The sequence below is a fragment of the Engystomops pustulosus genome, chromosome 2 (genome assembly GCF_040894005.1).
Source record: "Engystomops pustulosus chromosome 2, aEngPut4.maternal, whole genome shotgun sequence".
In the NCBI taxonomy this organism is placed as follows: domain Eukaryota; kingdom Metazoa; phylum Chordata; class Amphibia; order Anura; family Leptodactylidae; genus Engystomops; species Engystomops pustulosus.
In genome coordinates, this window is record NC_092412.1 from 28,356,035 (window position 1) to 28,376,924 (window position 20,890).

The window sequence follows — 20,890 nt, forward strand, 5'->3', positions numbered from 1 at the left end:
ATTGCTGATACACTTTAATCACAGACAAGTCCACAGACAGCCGCCTCTCCCCAATGTATATAGGGACAATATCACATTTGCCTGATGGATGGTGACAGCTCTATTATTAGCAGCTCATGGGAAAAGAGTAAGCAACAAGGCTGTATCACGTATACTAAGTGATGCCATGAGGGAGCCTTCACATGTGCTGTCTGGATTAAGTTTTTCGCCAAAGCGAGGATTCAAAATATGGAACTTCGGATACGGTGGTAAAATTTCCCTCTCTTTACAGTCTAAAAATAGTCTAAAAAACTGCACTCCACCTTTAGTGATGAGCAGACCCATCAATAGTCAGGACCAGGGCTTTTTGTGGACCCTGGACCCGAACACCAGCGATGGGTGCTTGCTTGAACCGATCGCGAGTGTTAACACTTTAAATTTGTCAGCTCACCCAACGGTAACAACCATGAGAAAGCTGACCATAAAGAGACACCAGAAGACTGGTGTTAGGATGTCCTACTACCAGAGATAGACACTAGGTGAAGAGCCAGGTATGTTTTTATTTCTTTCACATACAGGGTGGGAATTCAAGGAAGTTGTCAGAATAATCCGTTCTATGATTATGAAGAGGTGAGCAGATGCCTGGGTAGAGGAGCTGCTGTGGATATTGGGGCAGATTTAAGTACCCGGTCCATTCATGATCCAGCGGCGCGTTCTCAGTGGTGGATTCGGGTCCGGCCGGGGATTCATTAAGGCAGTTCCTCCGACGTCCACCAGGTTATTCCGAATCCATCAGGTTTTCGTTCGGCCACACCCCCCGATTTCCGTCGCATGCATGCAGGCGCAGATGCGCCACAATCAGATCGTGTGAGCCAAAATCCCGGGGCAATACAGAGAAAATCGGCGCAAATCAGAAATATTTGGGTAATACGTCGGGAAAACGGGAATCGGACCCTTAGTAAATGACCCCCATTGTGTCCTTGGTCTGCAAAGGCATTTGACACTGTCCCTCATAGACGCCTGATGGGTAAAATAAGGTCTATTGGTTTAGCAGGTCTCGTCTGCAATTGGATCAAAACTTGGCTGAAGGGTAATTTGCAGAGATTTGAATGACACCAAGCTGTGTAGTATAGTATGGGCTATGGAGGATGTTTCTAGGCTGCAGGGTGACTTGGACAAACTGAGTGTTTGGTCGTCCACTTGGAAAATGAGGTTCAATGTAGATAGATGTAAAGTTATGTACCTGGAGGCTAAAAATCTTCCCACAACATATGTCCTTGAGGGAGTAATTTGGGGAGAGTCCTTGTTGAGAAGAACCTGGGTGCACTAGTAGATCATCTACTAAATAATGGCATGAAAGGTTCAAAGAATTAGATTTATTAAGAAGGGAAGTGTGGAGGAGAGACGACTAAGATAATTTATGTAAATATATAAATGGGCCGTACATAGGAGGATAAGGGGGCACTGTCTCCATCAGGATGAATTAAAAGGTTGACTCTCCAGAGGAGACAAGGTTTTTTTACCGTAAGAACTGTAAATCTGAGGAATAGCCAAGCTCAAGTGCTGGTCAAAGCAGGGACAGCAGAGAGCTTCAAAAAGGGTCAAGGTGCCTTCTTAAACATTAGTGGTTCCATTATAAGATAGAACTTTGTTCCCTCAACCATTCCCTTTGCCTTCCTTGATGAACTTGAACCATGTGTCTTTTTTTGATGGCGCTAAGACCCCTTGCCAAAGGCTAAAAGTTGAAGGTGAACCGTGGTAAAAAAGACCCAACTTTTTCCATTGATCTCAAAGACTTTTGTTGTATGATAACACTGCACTAGGGATTAAAGTTGTAGATGGCTACATCTGTATAATATATGGGTAAAGAGATTTTCCTATGATGAATTACACAGATGTTACTGAGTCGCTCCTGGAGATGATGAGACACGGTGCGGTAACTATGTAACGCCGCCATCTATCCATATTCCAGTGTCATTACGCGGCACATAGTGTAGTGTTTGTGTATGAATTATTGATCTGTTGAGCTTGTAGAGCAATCCATGATCAGTGACCGGGGCCACTTCAGAACGGAGTTATCTATTTTACATAAGTACAGGATTTACAAAGGCGGAAGAGCTACTTTACTGACGTCTCAAAGGATGAAAACATCACTTTACATGCCCTGGCAGCAAAAGTCTAATAAACAGGTCAATCAGTCTCTGTATTCTCAACCACCAAATAGCATATAAAACACTCAATACTCAACAGCCCCTTCTTCAGGTCACATCTGATATTGCCATTTCAGATTTTTTTATAAATTTGTTGAGAATGGATCCATAAATATGGAAAAACCCCAATGGGCCACCTGCAGAGTAAGAAAAATAAGTACACATACTTACCCTGCTCCTGATTCCTGTTTTGCCCTGGTACTTCCAGTATGGGGACATGTGGTCCACCAGAAGATCTCAGGGGTCGCAGGACCTGCTTCATACAATGAGAGGCCTCCTTGGACACAGGGCAACACTTTAGCTTTCCATGGTATCCAGCGGTGGTCACTCATTGTATGAAGTGGGTCTTGTGAGCACCCTGGGTTTCTGATGGAGCACATGTCTCCAAACTAGAATTACCAGAGTGATGCATTATTGTATCATTTATGGTTCACAAAAATATATTCTCCATCAAGCTCCACGAGGCCACAACCAATCTAGAATGTGACATCCAAGCAGTTATAAATTCAGAATCATAACTTAATGGGATCCAGATGGGGGTACACCAGCTATGAGGCTAGATGAGCCCATTGCCTCAGGCTCCCAGTACTGGAGAGGGAAAAATCTTACGTTCTTAAGATCTTTTAGTACATGGTCATTTGACTAAAGGTAGTACCCCTAAGGGCTCTTTCCCATGTAGGACATATTCTTTTTGCAAGTACATCTGTAGAACTAAAAACTTCATAAAACTTCCAGATAACAAATGATATGAGATAAGAAAGTTTATTAATTGTAAAACTTTGAATGGAGTTTATGTTGCCAAATGTAGTTGCCCCGAATTGTATGTAGGTAAGACAATCCAAGAATTCAGGAGAAGGATCTCTTTATACTTCAGTTGAGTTAGAACTGGGAAAGAATCATCCCTGGCGAAACATGTGCACTTGAAACATAATGAGGATAGGGAACATTTAAGATTTTGGGGTATTGATATCTTGGAAATGGGCCCCAGAAAAGAGAATATGGAGCACCAATTAATGCGACTAGAAGCGAGGTAGATTTACTGCCTCAAGAGTTTATGTCCACTTAGACTAAATGAAGGTTTTACTGTCACCCCCTTATCTGAATAGTTGCATATTGTATGTAAAGAGGTCAATTTACAGCTGAGAGTTTAGGTACAACCCTAGATCCAGTTGTCGATTAAAGCCCATGGGCTTTACATAAATGTACATCATGGAGTCTCTATGCACAGCAATCAGTAATATACATTCAGGGATTGATGATATAATAAACAGAAGAGAAAAATATTAAATATTGGAATATGTGAAAACCAAAGTAAAAACCAATTTCATTATTAGCAAATGATTAATAGACTAATTCCTAGCTATATGAGATCAATACACTGCCCAGTGCTCCCCTAGCCTCATAGGTATTATAAATGCAGCAATGATTACTAATAATGCAGGGCTTTATGTGTAGATCATATGTCATATCCATCTATTTGTATACAGTGCTGACCAAAAGTTTTAGGTAGGTGTGAAAAAAAAAGAATTCTTCTCAATATAGAAGCATTAAAAATTGATTTTATAAGTTAAAGGGAACCTGTCAGCAGAATTGACCTAATAAACCACTTGCAGTATGTTGTCAAGCAGCTGAGCAGCTTCCAGATGATGTTTCTTTCATGGCCCAGTGTGGTGGCATCATCCAGAAAATCAACTTTGAAGTGAGCTGTAAATTAGTTGTATAAAGTCAAGGAGGTGGAGATATTAACACTGAAGTCAAGCTCTCTCTTCCTCAGAAAGCCCCTTCAGTGTCATTGATGGTCCTGCATCCAGAGACATCACAAAAAAGATCTCCTAAAGTCCGACTCATGCTGTCAATCACAGAGGAGGAGGCATTCAGAGCTCAACCTGACTTCAGAGTTAAACTCTCCGCCTCCCTGACTCTATACAACCAATTTACGGCTCACTTCAAAGTTGATTTTCTGGATGATGCCACCACACTGGACCATGAAAGAAACATACACTAGAAGGTGTCACGGTGCCTGACAATATACTGGTAGTGGTTTTTTAGGCCAATTGCTGATGACAGGTTCCTTTTAACAAAATGGAAAGTGAATTTAGTAATTAGAAATCATAAATCAAAATTGGGTGCACTTTACGTGCACTTTTCGGAGGATTAATAATCATTTTTTAGTAATCATCATTTTTATATGCAGAATCAAGGAATACAGTTTCATGTCACAGGTCAAATGCAAGACATGAGGTCTCTCCCAGGTCAGGATTTCACAGCATCCCATTGTTTCAATATGTTCTGAAGTTCTTTTGAAGAAGCACAAATTAATGGGTAATGTTGCGGTCTGTAGACACAAGACCAAAGGAACTTAGTGTAGCAGATGTAAGACACTTGTCTTCAGGAAGTCTACATCCCCACAAAATCTGTGCTTAGTTCTCCGAGAAGTTTAGAACAACCTCTGCTTCGATTTTGTCAGAATATTATGGAAGAATTGAGGCGGCTCTAAAAGAGAAGGTTGGTCACACCCACTATTACTGAGATTTGGGTTTCTGATTAGTTCATTCACTTTGCATTTTGCTAATTGATAAAAAAAGAAACTATTATCTCTCGTAGCATTTGGCAGGTGCTCTTCCGCTGCAGCATTTATTCCACACCTGCCTATGGCTAGATTCACACTGTCTTTTTTCCATATGCTCAGCCTAAAGGCCATGAGAGCTCCTGGCGTATCCACAGGCTTCTGTTGGCAGATGGAGGCACCGTTTTTTTTGCCTCTGTCAGGATCCTGATGAGTGATGCTTACGCTCAGTGGAGGCCGTTGAAGTCTATTAGGGGCGGTTGCAGTAGTATTGGCTTTCCCCCATGAAACCGCAGAGCAGGAGGGAAGACCACAGTGAGGTTAATGTCCATATAAGGACAGCGAGATCAATCGGGAAACACCCTGACACCGGCAGCCAATCACCACATTCAGAGGGGGAGGAGAAGGCACAGAGCGATGTATATAAGTATGCAGTGGTATACATCTGTGCCAAATGTAATGACACATTGGGAATCTAGCCTAAAACATTTGCTAGAAATATATCTCATATCAGTCTATTTCTATGTTTATGTCTTCTGCATGATAAACCAGGGACATTGGGGCACATTTACTAAGAACAGTGCAGTGTGTACTATGCACAGTTACCCAAAAAAATGCAATGAGGAAGCACTCCGGTAAGTATAAAGGTGATCTTTATTCACCCATGGCAATATAAGGTGCAACGTTTCAGCTCATCCATAGAGCCATTATCAAGCATACAAACATGTGTTACAAGGTGGATATTTATGTCCACAGGAAATTACATCATAAGTGACATCATTACATTGGATATACATCAAATCTTATAATTATCTATATAAAACATTTAAAAAAAGTGAACAAGTGCATGTGCTAACTAACCAAATCCTCTATGACAGTTTTGAACAAAGTTTATATATGTCCATAAGCATTATCAGCCCCTGGGAGTCATTTATAAGATTTGGGGGGACATTAATCATAGTGGGTCTCAGGTTCGCCAATTTTTGCGCCTGGTTTGGCTCTTCTTTTTGGCTCCTGATCTATGATGGATCTAGTTCTGCCTTAGTAAATGCACTTTGGATTTGTCTCATGTCCGATTCATTTGCGCCTAAATTTGTGCCAAATTTGTCTCAAATTGTTAGATCTCATTTGTGAGCAATAATGAAAGGAGACTGAGAAAATGTGACAGAACGTTCAGGGCTTCATCTCTGCACAAAAAACCTATCATTGTGATGTAACTGCAGGGACTAAATGTGACAGAGATGTAAAAAAAAAAAAAATTCTTGCTGAAATGAGTCTTTTCCTTTTTTATTATAATTTACAGTAAATGGAGTCTGATAATATTCTCAGATCTGTACAATAAGACAATAATCACTCCCAGAGATGATCCCATAGACAATGATGAAGTCGTTACTGGAGAAATTTTACATTTTAAAACTGCTCCGAAGTATTTTCCATGTTGCATAGAGGTGATTCTTCATTTTGGAACCTAAAATTTATTTTTTTAGTAATGTAAAGTGATTTTTTTTTTTGGAAGTGCAGCTGCTCAGAGCAGGTGCATTTTTGCGCCTATTTTGCGCCTTTTTAGGCGCAAATTTGTGATAGATCCCGTGCAAACATCTGTATAGGAGGCACTCACTATGTCAGATAAGGCACAGGGACTCAAAACCACTAAGTGCGCATAAATGCGCCAAATTAACGAGATGCGCCAAATTTTTGCGCTAAAAAACGCTCAAACCACTCTAACAGACTATGATTAATGTCCCCCTTAATGTATATCCAATGTAATGATGTCACTTATGATGTAATTTCCTGTGGACATAAATATCCACCTTGTAACACATGTTTGTATGCTTGATAATGGCTCTATGGATGAGCTGAAACGTTGCACCTTATATTGCCATGGGTGAATAAAGATCACCCTTAGGCTACATTCACACTGCCGTTGCCCGCCCGTACCGTACCAGTGTATGGGGAGAGGAGGAGGAGGTGAGCGCAGCTCACCTCCGCCCCTCTCCACAGGAAGTAATGGCGCACGGCGCCGTATTACTGGTAAAGATAGGACAGGTCCTATCTTTTTCCCGGGTACGGAGCGGTATGGTGCCGCACATGTGCTGCACCGTACCGCTCCCATAGGGCGCCGTGCGCCCATTGCCGTCTGTGGGGGACGTATATCGGCCGTATATACGTCAGCCGTATATACGTCCCCCATACGGCAGTGTGAATGTAGCCTAATACTTACTGGAGTGCTGCCTCACTGCATTTTTTTTATATCTGACCTTACAAACCGGAGGATCAGGTTTGTTGGAGGCGTGCACCCACCATTGGACTTGATCCATTACACTCATTGTGCTGCTCCACAATTGGACTGTTTGCTATGTACAGTTACTTGTGTAGTTTGCAGGGGGCACCAGATTCTGCTGCCCGTTTTTCATGAATCTGTCGCTCCCTGCACTGCTTTGACAAAGGGAACTTTTTTTTTCACCACACTGTTCTTAGTAAATGTGCCCCATAGTGTAGATCTGTAAAAACTAAGATCCCTCCATTTTCAACACACAAGTTTGTAAAACTTTAGAGCAGTATCAGAACACATAGGGATTCCATATGTAACAATTCTGATGATGATACAACTCTTCTACAAATGTCCATATATAGAAACTTGTAATTCACACTATTTATACTGCTCACCAAGACGCCGAACGCACAAGACTGTGTGAAATTTCGGAGGATGTCCCTTATTCCTTAGACATGCGCGGTCAAGGCTAGGATACAGTATATAGAATTATGATAAAAGAAGTAATTCGAAACAATGTTCCTCAGGAACCTGATGGTAGATGTCCTTTAAAGGACACCTACCATTTGATTTGATGCATTATGAAGCAAACATACCTTGAGACGGCTGTAGCCACACTGATGCAGGATCATATCTTGGCTAATCCCTGAGCTGAGTGGTTTTGGTGAAAAAACAATTATAACATTCAGGACCTTGGGAAAGCTGCGTCAGCATGTAACACATTACACACGGGATGGTGCAGCGATTGATTATTCTGGCTGGCCGGAAGAAAACTGATTGCATCACCATCCTCTGCAGAGAGAAACTCTCCTGCTAGAAGAAGCGCTGAACCAAGTGCTGGAGCAGCCATAGAAGCGACAGAGCTTCATTATCATAATGTTATATCTGTTTTATCAGCAAAATCACTCAGCTCAGGGATCAACCGAGATATGATCCTGCATCAGTGTAGCTACAGCATTCTCAAGGCATGTTTGCTTCATAATGCATCAAATCAAATGGTAGGTTTCCTTTAAGGCAATTCGGAAGTCTCGCCACTATCTTCTGAAGGACTGAATCTACATTGATGGACAATGGTTGTAGAAAAGAATTAACACTACACACAATCGGTCTTCCAGGGGGGCTATCAAGCCCTTGATGGATTTTAGGGAATAAAATTAGTGAAGGCACCACTTTTAGATGGTGGACAATAAGTGCTTGCTTAATACTTTCAGAAATATCTATATCTTTTTTTAAATTATTTGTAGGATCTCCAGGCAGTTTGCGATAAACATTCGCAATTATTCAGTTGGTTCAGGGTTTCTTGATAATAATCAGTTGCATTCATGATGACAGTGGTGCCGCCTTTATCGGCTTTCTTCACAGTAATCGAGTTATCCTGTATTATTGATATGTCATATCATCTCTTTCAAAACTACAGCAGGAATTCCATTCCTTCGATACTTCATCAATGACCATCTTTGGAATTGTTTCCAAAAACATGGATGACACATTGGGGTCAAAAAACTCTTTGGGGCATATTTATCAGGACCTCTGCGCACCGCCACTGGCGCAGAGGCCCTGAAATAATCGCAAATGCTAGCTTATTGCTAGCTTTTGCGATTATTTTCCCCAATCCGCCACCTTCACGCCAGTGGGGCGTGAAGGGGCGTGAAGGGGGGGCGCGGCCGGCCGAGCGGGGGGTGCGGCCGGACGGGAGTGGGCCGGTGCGGGGCGTTACTGTCCCCGCGCCTGCGCACTCGCTGCTGCCGGCGACTTTTCGTACGTGAAAAGTCGCCGGTTGCGTTTTTTTCTACACCAGGCAGGGCCTGGCGTAGGATAAACGCTGCGCAACTGGCAGCCCGATACATGAAGAGGCAGAAGCCTCTTCATGTATCGGGCTGCGAATTTGCAGCGGCGGGGCTATCATACGCTGGCGCACGAGCGCCAGCGTATGATAAATATCCCCCTTTTTCTTAAAAAAAATGTTGGTATCGCAGCTCGATTTCGATTTGGTTTTGTTTGATGACCCTGCTTTCTCTGTGGGTAAAAAGGTGGCACCTCCTTTGTGCTTTTCTATACTTTGTAGCATGTTTAGTATCTCTTGACTCAATATCAGTGTATTCACTTTCATTTTGACTCAAGTATACATTCTTCTTCCTTATTCTAGTATTTATTATTCATTTATAGAGCACCATTAATACCATGGCGCTGTACAATCAGTAAGGGGCTCACATACATTACATTAATACGAGAACAAATGCAAGTACAAATCACAGTGACCAGGAGACAAGTAGAAAGGAAGACTGCCCATGAGGACAATCTATATGGGATAGTAGGCGGAGACACAAGGTGATGGAGCAGAACAGTTATTATGTATTGTAGATCCTGGACATGTAGATTTTCAGGTTATGTTTGGAAAGTGGGAGACAGTCTTACACATTTGGGTAGCGAGTTCCAGAGTATGGGGGAAGCACGGGAGAAGTCCTGGATGTGGTTATGAGAAGAGCGGATGGTAATAGAGAAGTGGTGGCGAACCTATGGCACGGGTGCCGGAGGTGGCACTCGGAGCCCTCTATATGGGCACTCTTGACATCACCCCATGGCAGAGTTTGCCAGACAGGACTCAATGCCTCTTGCAGTCCCAGGCAGCCCAGGACCCTAGAAGGAAGCTACAATGATAATCCAAACTTCTTCTCCTACTTTCTACTGTATTGGTGTCCTCAGGTGCCTGTACAATTTAAACATGTGACAGAGCAGGGAGTAATAAGTTACTGCTTAAATTGTCGCATTTGCACTTTGCGAAAAATATGTGTTTTTTGGTTGTAGTTTGGGCACTCAGTGTCTAAAAGGTTTGCCATCACTGTAATAGAGTAAAGCTGAAGGTCCTGTGAGGAACGGATATTACGCATGGTGTGGTATTGGCTGATGAGTTCAGAACTATATGGAGGGGACAGGTTGTGGATGACTTTGTAAGTCATGGTTAGTATTTTAAACTGAATTTGCTGTGCAATGGGTAACCGGTGGAGAGACTGGCAGAGAGGAGAGGCAGAGGAGAAGTGAGGACACAGATGTATTAGTTGGGTAGCAGACTTAGATTGAAGCGGCATTAGAAAGTTAGCTGGGAGACCACAAAGGAGAATGTTGCAGTTGTCCAAGCAGGAGATGAGGGCACGGACTAGTAATTTTGTAGACGCTGGATTGAGGAAGGGTTGGATGTGAGAGATGGTCATGAGATGGAGGCGGCAGGTTGTAGTGAGGACTCGAATGTGAGGTTTAAAGGATAAGGCAGAGTCAAATATGACTCGGAGGCAGCGGACTTTAGGTGTCGGGAGAGTGTGGAGCCATGGATTGTGACTGTTAGGTCTGGTGGGCGTATGTGTTAGGTGGAGGAAAGATCATGAGTTCTGTTTTGTCCATGTTAGAAAATGTTTTAGGAAGTCTGGCTAGAAGAGAGGAGATATCTGGACCAGAAATAAAGATCTGTGTATCATCTAGATGACTCCTTTCTTCTGCCCAAGTATATACACAAATGAGTTGATAATTATTGATATTTTCTTATTTCTGTACTTTTCTCGAAAGAAAACTTAATATTTCAATATTTGGATGTGGAAGTGAGGAAAAATGCACAGAAAAAGGAGTTTGTTACTACAATTCATTCTAAGCTGACTCTGGAATAATTTGCACCAGTCTGATAGCCCTAGTGCTCCAAAGACCTATAGGGGGATTCCCGTAGGGACAGAATGTGTAACAATGATGCAGAATATGAGTCCCAGATGGTAAAATTGGTTCAGAAGTCTGTGGATATAGGATATCCTAGGAGAGAAGTATAAAGGGTTGGACTTCAGGTTCTAGAACAACCTATTGAAGATGTAAGGAAGAAAAAAAAAAGATAAGATTAAATACCGTATATACTCGATTACAAGCCGACCCAAATATAAGCCGAGACCCCTAATTTTACCACAAAAACCTGGCAAAACCGAATTTTTTTACTCGAGTATAAGCCGAGTTTGGGGTTTCAGCACATTTTTTTGTGCTGAAAAACTAGGCTTATACTCGAGTATATATGGTAAGTCTAAGGAGCAGTTTACTTTTATTTCAAGATGTGATAAACCTGCTCCGATGATTAAGAAAATTATTTGAAAGAATTTGCTTATATTGACCCTTGATCCCAAATATGGTAGATTATTTTTTGGAAGATAATCCTAAATTTGTGTATAAGAAAGGCATAATTGGGACATACAGTATATGACTGCTGGCTGGTGCTGGAACATGTGCAATGTGATGATTTGTCTTCTTGTAAAATGAGACTGCTTCAGCGTGAAGTTTTTGGATTACTAAATTAGATACATTGTAGCCGCATGGACTCAGTGAACAGTGTAACTATAATGTATATTTGTAAAAACTGTCAGCCTAGGGCTACATTCACACGATGTTTACCCGACGTACCGTAGTACGTCGGGCATACATCGGCGCTGCTGAGAGGAGCAGGGGATGAGCGCTGCTCACCCCCGCCCCTCTCCATAGGAATATACCGCGCACTGTGCCGTATTCTTTAGAAAGATAGGACATTTTTCCTATTTTTCTATGCGCTACCGTATGGCGCCGTGAGGCCTTAGAAGTGTATGGGGGATATATATATATATATATATATATATATATATATATATATATATATATACACGTCCCCCATACGTTCGTGTGAATGTAGCCTAATGTTGTAAAATGGTTATAGTTTAAGTTTAAGGACTACCGCCCGGATGAAAGACTGTCCTACAGTCCTTCATCCTGGTGGTAGATGTCCTTTAAGTGTTAGGATGTGTTTTTAATATGTTTTGTATTGTTGGTAATTGAATTAGTATAAATATGTAGCCTTGCCTTGACCACGCATGTCTGGGGACAAAGGGACATACTCCGAAATGTCACACAGCCATGTGCATTCAGCATCTCTTTGAGTTGTGTAAATAGTGTGGATTACAACATGTTTTGACATATGTACATTTGCCTTTGAGGTGTTATCACATGTTGCTGCTCTCCGGAAGGGATGGTACGGTGTGGTGCACCCCAATGGGAAATCAGTCCAGAAAGCCAGGGTCTGCCGGAAACAGTTTCCTTCTTTACTGAAGAAATTTAGGTACAAAGCAATAGAAGTAAATCATAGGGCTGACTTATCCAATCTCCTGCCTGGCAGAAGAAGGGTTAATGCTGAGGAAAGGCCTGGGCTAGCTATCCCCCTCTCTCTCAGAAGGCTAGTACCTTGGTCACAGGCTGGAGCCTATGGCAGAACCATGACAAAGCATTCCCTAGACTTAAATTGAGGCTCCATAATATTCTATGGCAGAAAGGTTCTGAAGTGGTAAACAACTTTCCAAACAGCAGCTGTCATTTTAATTGTGCGGCTAGTTTACTTTTCTGGTAAACATGTCCGCGTTTCACCTGCAAAACAATTACTATTACAGCTGTGGAAAATAAATAAAATTCTAGCTTTCTCTATATTTAGAGATAGTGTTCACTGACCCCTTCTACAGGCTATACAGATCAAGTACTAATAAATGAGATGTATACAACAAAACACCATCGATTAATGCAAGTTAACTCTTGATGTAAAATAAAGTAAGAAGTGCTGACTTTGAACATTTATGGGCATTTGAATATTTCCCCTATACAGAATTCAATGTTCCTCTGATCCAGGGCACTACAATTACCATTACCCCAGTCCCTCAGGACTTCCCTATCCCTCAGCAAACAATGGGAGGAGAGAAGTGCTCCTGCACAGTGTAATAGCCTGTGAACCTACAGCATGGAGGGGCTCTGGTAACACCCTCAAGAGCCCTTTTGGCTCATTTGCATAAATTTTGATTTTAAAAGAAGGGAGGCCATGGATAGCAAATATAAGAAGGTTACCACAGTCACAATGCCTAGATTTATGAGAAAGTGTTTCTCATGTATCATGCTTGATTTTGATGGTCGCTTTCCTTTAATAAAGTATATTACACAGTTTACTTTTTTTAAAAACCTTGAGTGGATATGCCCACTTAGTCAATCAATTGCCTCATTAGTGACAGGCACTGATTGGCTGAGTCGGTGTCTTTAGGTGTTTCATGTCTATTTTAGATACTAGGAAGTGGAGTGCAGCAATGAACTCATCCGAAGACCTGGAGAGAAGATAAGTGAAAGGGGGGAGGAGGGGTATGTAGCTAAAGCTTCAGTATTTAAAAAGCACTAGGGGGAGCTGCAGGGGTAAAAATGGAAAAATGTCATCTACATGAGGCACCAAAGATGGATTTATGTAGGTTAGATACAACGTTTTTATCTCTACAACTTCCAAAACATCTGTGTCTCATAATATTCTTCTGCTATACCAACAAAAAGTGAGAACCTGACATTTCAAAAAGTTGTCCTTGATGAATTCAATCCCAGTTCACAAAGAAAAAACTCAATGAATGGCCCATAAGACATCTATGTTTGGAAGCATAACTCTTTCTAAGTTATTCAAAGAACCTTTAGAACAAAAATGTTCTCCTAAAATCTAATCTGATGTCTTGTCTTGCAGGCAATGCCTTTGTAGTCAGCCTGGCCTTCGCAGACCTGGTGGTAGCGTTGTACCCTTACCCATTAGTCTTGATGGCTATTTTTAAAAATGGTTGGGCCTTCGGAGACATGCACTGCAAAGTGAGCGGTTTCGTCATGGGTCTGAGCGTCATCGGATCCATCTTCAACATCACAGGGATTGCCATCAACCGATACTGCTACATCTGCCATAGCTTTGTCTACGACAAGCTCTTCAGCGCATGGAATACAATGCTCTACGTTTGTCTTATCTGGGTCCTTACCGTTCTTGCCACCGTCCCAAACTTTTTCGTTGGCTCTTTGGAGTACGACCCCCGAGTTTATTCCTGTACTTTTGCTCAGACTGTAAGTTCTTCGTACACCATCACGGTGGTGGTCATCCATTTCATTGTTCCGATCACTGTGGTCACATTTTGCTATCTCCGAATATGGATTTTGGTCATTCAAGTAAGAAGGAAGGTCAAATCGGAGACAAAGCCAAGGATGAAGCAGAGTGACTTCAGGAACTTTCTCACAATGTTTGTCGTGTTTGTCATTTTTGCTTTTTGTTGGGCGCCTTTAAACCTCATCGGCTTAGCTGTGGCCATCAACCCTAAGGAAGTTGCGCCTAAAATTCCCGAGTGGTTGTTCGTCTTAAGTTACTTCATGGCTTACTTTAACAGTTGCCTTAACGCTGTGATTTATGGACTTCTAAACCAAAACTTTCGGAAAGAATACAAAAGGATTTTAATGTCACTGTGGATGCCAAGGTTGTTCTTTCAGGAAGTCTCCAGAGGAGGGACCGAGTGCCCAAAGAGCAAACCCTCTCCTGCCCTGAATAACAATGATCAGATGAGAACTGATACCGTCTGAGTGCACTGTGAAGGACAGATAACCCGGGAGCCATTGAACATACACATACACTTTGTTTTACATGGAATTTTTTTGGCTGCAAATTTTTTTAAGTCTCCGTAAGGAAAACAGACCTCAAAATGCTATTTTTACATCATATAAATGTATAGATTGTTTATTATGAACTTATAAGATTATTGGATTGTGCATGTATTGTATGGAGAGGGTAATGTATTGTCTCAGATGCTACAAATGGCCCCTACCCAGCCCCAAAGAACATCTTCAGAAAACTTGTCTTCTGACACGTGTTGAACCAAGTTTGAATGCTATTTCCTATCCATGGGATAGGAGATGATCTGATCGGTGGGGGTCTAACTGCTAAGATCTCGTTCAGAAAAATGGGGGGCATCAGGTCGAGCATGTGTCCTGCCACTCAATTCAATGTTAGAGGTGTGTCCGAAATTGCTGAGCACAGCACTAGCTATCCATAGGACCAGGAGCGTAACTACCATAGTGGCTGCTATGGGGCCCGCAGTGTCAGGGGGCCACAACACTCAACCCGACACACTAAACTGTATCCATATTGTTGTACATTGTACATCATTAAATGTATATCACTCATATAAGATGTGTTGTGGGAGGGGATGGCAGGACACTGAATATTTCATCTCCAGTCTCCTGCTGTCTACTTCCCCCATGTGGTCTGCAGTAACTAGGACATATATGTGCTCTCAAACCCCCTGGGATAAGAAGACTGGCCATTGGGGGCCCCATTCTGAAGTATGCTATGGGCCCCAGCCTCTCCAAGTTACGACCTTGCCTAATATAGACAGTAAATGGGGGTTCCAGAGAGACCCAAGCTTTGTGTTTGGCAATTTCCGATGCTCCAAGTATAGATTGGAGTGGGAAGACACAATACCGAACTGCCCCCATTTTCTCAATCTAGCAGAGCCCCACAGATGATAATAAAGGTTTGTGCACCCGTGTAACATCACATGACCAGAGACAGATTTCTATCCAGTGGAAGTAAACATAGAAACTTCCTATAGCAGGACAGCAAGCGGAGATCTAGAAAACAGGAATTGATACAGAAAGTGTATTGGAAAATTGTATAACTTTTCATTACACAAATCATTCAATTATTTGCTGAAAGTGGACAACCCCTTTAACCTAAGCGACAAATTGCTATAATGTGACTCGCTGGTTACAGATTACTTGTTTTAAGATGTTATGGCAAAAAGGGGGTGTGGAGCACAGTACAGCAAAAAAGAAGCGAAAACTGTTACAAATATGTGTTATGAACAGTAAAAAATCAAATATTTTTGGATCTTTATAACATTTCTATGCATTACATATATATACAGAAGTAACAAAACGGTTAAGTTGGTGGAATGTCTCACAAAATACACATTGTAGCAAGAAACTAAAAATATACATGTGAAATATTTTTCAAAAATCTATCCAATGATACCAAACTCCGCCTCCTACCTCCTCCCCCTAGGGGGCGGGACACAACTTTAGAATCTTGCATTGAAACCTCCATTTTTTGTATTGCTGATTCTAAATTCTATTGATTCAATCTATGATTCTAATCTAAGTCATTTTCATTGACAGATGGCGCTGTAATCGCCACCAAATCAAAATGGGTAACAAATTGTTAAAAAATGGAGATATCTGTAGAAATTCACATCGGATCAAAAAACAAAAAAATATGTATAGACATATTTGTTACAATGATACTAACGTTGACCTTGTATTTTCGCCCCTGAGGGTGAGGTAGGGGCAATATAATATTTTATGTTTAAACTGCATTCAGAGGAGCCCAGTAGAATAAATATTTTTCTGTGCTCTTATGGGCCTGGTGTAATGCGAGTCCCTGCCTCTCACACATCAGGGGATGGTTTAATGCGAGTCCCTGCCTCTCACACATCAGGGGATGGTTTAATGTGAGTCCCTGCCTCTCACACATCAGGGGATGGTTTAATGCGAGTCTCCGCCTCTCACACATCAGGGGCGGGTGTAATGTGACTCCTTCCCTCTCACACATCGGGAGCTGGTGTAATGCAAGTCTCCGCCTCTCACACATCAGGGGCGGGTGTAATGTGACTCCTTCCCTCTCACACATCGGGAGCTGGTGTAATGCAAGTCTCCGCCTCTCACACATCAGGGGCGGGTGTAATGTGACTCCTTCCCTCTCACAAATCAGGGGCTGGTGTTGTGCGAGTCCCTGCCTCTCACACATCAGGGGATGGTGTAATGTGAGTCCCCGCCTCTCACACATCAGGGAGATTAATTCAATTAAGTCTCCTCCCCTCTGAAGATGGGAATGGGTATGGTATCATTAGATTTTTAAAACAACTATTTGTCACATATATTTTCAGTGTATTTGTATTTCGCGAGATATTCCACTGTCCTGACCTTTTTGTTACACCCTGTATATACATGGTTTATAAAGGGGCAATACACTGGAACTATTTGGAGGCCCTTTTCAAATAGGACTACATGGTCAGACAACACACAAGTTTGTTTTGTAGTCTGTTACCATGGAGACACATGATTTTTAATAGACAGTATTACAATATTTTAAATCAAGGTTATTTACAATGTATTGTATTTAATTTGATTGTACTGGGGCAGAAATTGTACTTTTATTTCATTAATGAATTGTAAAAGCAATAATCAGAGCTACGATGGAAAAACAAGAATTTTTATGTTCAGCAATGTGAATGTTAGAGTACGATGAACTGATATTTTCCCTATGAAGCATAGTTTTATTTTGGATGTAGCAGTGCTGAATTTGTCACTTAACCAACCCCTTTTGCATGTGATTGATAAGACCAGAACCCATAGCTCAGCATAATCTGGACCTTACTATGCGAAAACTTCGAGACCTAAGAGAGTTTTTATCCAACACAACGGAAATATAACAGGACCTTTTAGCATTTATGCTGTGATGTGCCAGATGCTAAGGGACAGTAATTGTGAATTTGGTCACTATATAGCAGTATTATTACTGGGCACTTGAGAAAGTTTTCATGAAGCACTTTACAGCACTTATAACACTAGTTGGCACTTTACGGCCATATTATTAGGTGGGTACAGTATAACAGTATTACTGGGTGTATCATGGCCATATTATTACGTGGGTACTGTATGACAGTATTATTACTGGGCATAGTATGGCCATATTATTATGTGGGTACTATATGACAGCATTATTCCTGGCCTCATTACGGCCATATTATGATGTGGGTACTATATGACAGCATTATTACTGGACATATGATGGCCATATTATTGTGTGGGTACTACATGACAGTATTATTACTGAGCATATTGTTGCCATATTATTATGTGGGTATTACATGACAGTATTATTACTAGGCATAGTATGGCCATATTATTGCATGGGTACTACATGACAGTATAGTATGGCTATATTATTATGTGGGTACTACATGGCCGCATTATTACTAGGATTAGTTTGGACATATTATTATGTGGGTACTATCTGACAGTATTATTATTTGGCATAGTATGGCCATATTATTATACGGATACTACATGACAGTATAGTATTGCCATATTATTATGTGTGTACTACATGGCAGTATTATTTTTAGGCTTAGTATGGTCATATTATTACATCGGTACTACATGACAGTATTATTACTGGGCATAGTATGGCCATATTATTACATGGATACTACATGACAGTATTATTACTGGGCATAGTATGGCCATATTATTACATGGATACTACATGACAGTATTATTACTGGGCATAGTATGGTCATATTATTATGTAGGTACCACATGGCAATATTATTACTAGGCTTAGTATGGGCATATTATTACATGGGTACTACACAACAGTATTATTACTGGGCATAGTATGGCCATATTATTATGTGGGTACTATATTACAGTACTATTAGTACTTTATGGCACTGTTATGGGCGTTCCTATTGGGCATGGGCTGTGATAGGGGTGCTTTATGGCAGTATTTTTATCAGGCACTTTACAGCACTTTGGATACTTTATGACATGATTACTAGTAGGCACTTTTGATAGTATTATTTGGGTGCTATGTGAGCCAGTATTTTCAGGCACTTTAGGGCATTCTTTTTGTATACTGTGTAGCATTATGCATCCATTATGTTTATATTGCTAAACTATTCTGTTTTTCTACTAACTTATCTCATTATATTTTTTAATATAGTAGTGATTATAGATATGGGGGTTGAGCGAGGGTACAATCAATTTTTTTTTTCCCAGAATCCTCCATAGAGGTTTACCAGCCCCTGGTAATAAGCGGGGCTATGATTTCCGTTTTATGGAATACCGAAACCGATGAGCTGTAACAAATGACAAACTCAGCTCTGCTACTTCTTCAGAGTAAGCCATAGTATTCTGTATAGATTAAGCTGTCAGTGTGTCCTCCATAGAGTGTACAGGGGGCCATATTTCGGTCCTGTGAATATAGGCCTCAGATAGATGCACTGCAAGGTGTGAATACAGGCGTTCTGTCACCTCCCTGCATGGGTTCTGGCACCTTTTTGTATATGGGGGATTTGGGTCCATTTCATGACATCCGAAATATGAAAATTACTTGTCATATGGACATCTCATGGCCAGCGTATATATGAATATACCCAAACCCACGATAAATGCATGTCCCCTTCCTTAACTTGACATTTAACGTATTATGTGCCATTCATATTAAAGGGACTGTCTGTAATGCATTGAAGGGGTTTCCTGTGGATAGATCTTCAACTTCAGATTAATGGTGTCCAATAAGGTATTAAACTGCAGACACCCACTGATACCATTTGTTACCAATGCCGGTTGGTCAACGCCATCCTGATGGAGATCATGGCTCCCCTTCCCCCATGTCTCCACTGGGGGGCACCTATCTATTCTATGTCAGGCCACTCCAAGGCTTCAGTGTCATACACCATCTGCATTAGACCCTATCAAAATGATAAAAAACGTTAACGTTTAAATCACCACTTTTTCCTAAAATACAAATTAAAAACAATTACAAAAATATAATCATAGACATGTTAAGTATCCCTGCGTCCCGAAATCCCTCCTGATCTAACAAAATATAAAAATGATAATTCCACATGGTGAAAAATCCACATATCTGAATTACCTATTTTCGCAATTTTGGGACACATAAAATAATTTAAATAAAATTATCAATAGATTAAATCAAATCAAAAGACGAGGGGGCACGGTCTCCGTCTGGAGAAAACAAGGTTTAATCACCAGAGGCGACAGGGCTTTTTTACTGTGAGTACTGTCAATCTGTGGAATAGCCGAGCTCAGGCGCTGGTCACAGCAGGGACAGCAGAGAGCTTCAAGAAGGGTCTAGATGCCTTTTTACATCTAAATAACATTAATGGTTATTTTATATAGAATTTTTTCCCATAAATCCCTTCCTCATCCAATCCCTTCCCTTCCTTGGTTGAACTTGATGGACATGCATCTTTTTTTTCAGCCGTATAAACTATGAACAGGTCGTACATTTCCTCAACTGGTATGAATAAAAAGGTCAGCTTGTCCCACAAAAATTGACACCTCACACAGCGCTGTACTGAAAAGTATAAAAATGGAAGGGGTGTTAGAATATGACAAAACACAAATTTATTTTTCTAAAAAAATGTTAAAGGTATCAAAAGAGATTAACAAATTTGGTATCTCTATGATGATACTGACCAAAAGAATAAATAGGATGTGTGATTTTTGAACCGCACTATAAAAGTCGTAAAAAGGCATTTGGAACTTTTTTTTTTTTTTTGGTTCCCACTACTTTAAATGGAATATTGAATGATGCCACTGGGAGGTGTAATCTGTCCCCCAGACTTCATACATCTCTGTGAATGTAAAAATACTAAAAGTTATGGCATTTGGGGGGAGGGGAGTAAGAAACGGGAATGCTAAATCAGATAAAAAAGCATCAAGAACAAATGTCGAGATAACGTTTGCGTTATTTGTGTACAGTAACTTACAAAGGCCACTCCCCCTCTGTACATGGACATCATATAGAGGTACACCGCATGTGGTTTTCACAAAACGCTGTTGTTTTTATTGTTGAGGGGGGCGGGGATCCTCGTAAGACTTTACAAAAAATTTACAAATATTTCAGAAAATTGATTTGGTGCTCTATGTAAAACAAGACGACAATACTGTACAATATACATGTTTTATAATTCCGGGGAGAAGGATTGTATCACTATTTTTGTATGCCATGATGTTATCTACAGGATGATTTCCCATTAAAGAATGCAATGTTCCTGCTGTTTTTTTATTTGGTTTACTTTATTGGGTTGACATTTTTATAAATATGAGGAAACTATGAAAGAAAGTCACAGTCTGTTGTTTGTTTTTGGAAACTGTTAGCAAACTTGTCTCACACACACCCCTTACAACTTAGTTAACCTCTATCATGTGAGGTATGGTTACTTTTTCATCTGTATA

The 20,890-nt window shown here is 41.0% G+C and overlaps 1 protein-coding gene across 1 annotated transcript in view; it reads left to right on the forward strand.

Moving 5' to 3' along the window:
• MTNR1B (melatonin receptor 1B) overlaps nt 1–20,670 on the forward strand; it is a 106,057-nt gene extending 85,387 nt beyond the window's left edge. The window contains exon 2 of the mRNA XM_072134110.1: nt 13,557–20,670. Within this exon, the coding sequence (XP_071990211.1) occupies nt 13,557–14,425 (869 nt within the window). The 3' untranslated portion in view covers nt 14,426–20,670. The remainder of the gene's footprint in view (nt 1–13,556) is intronic.
• The last annotated feature ends 220 nt before the right edge of the window (nt 20,671–20,890 follow it).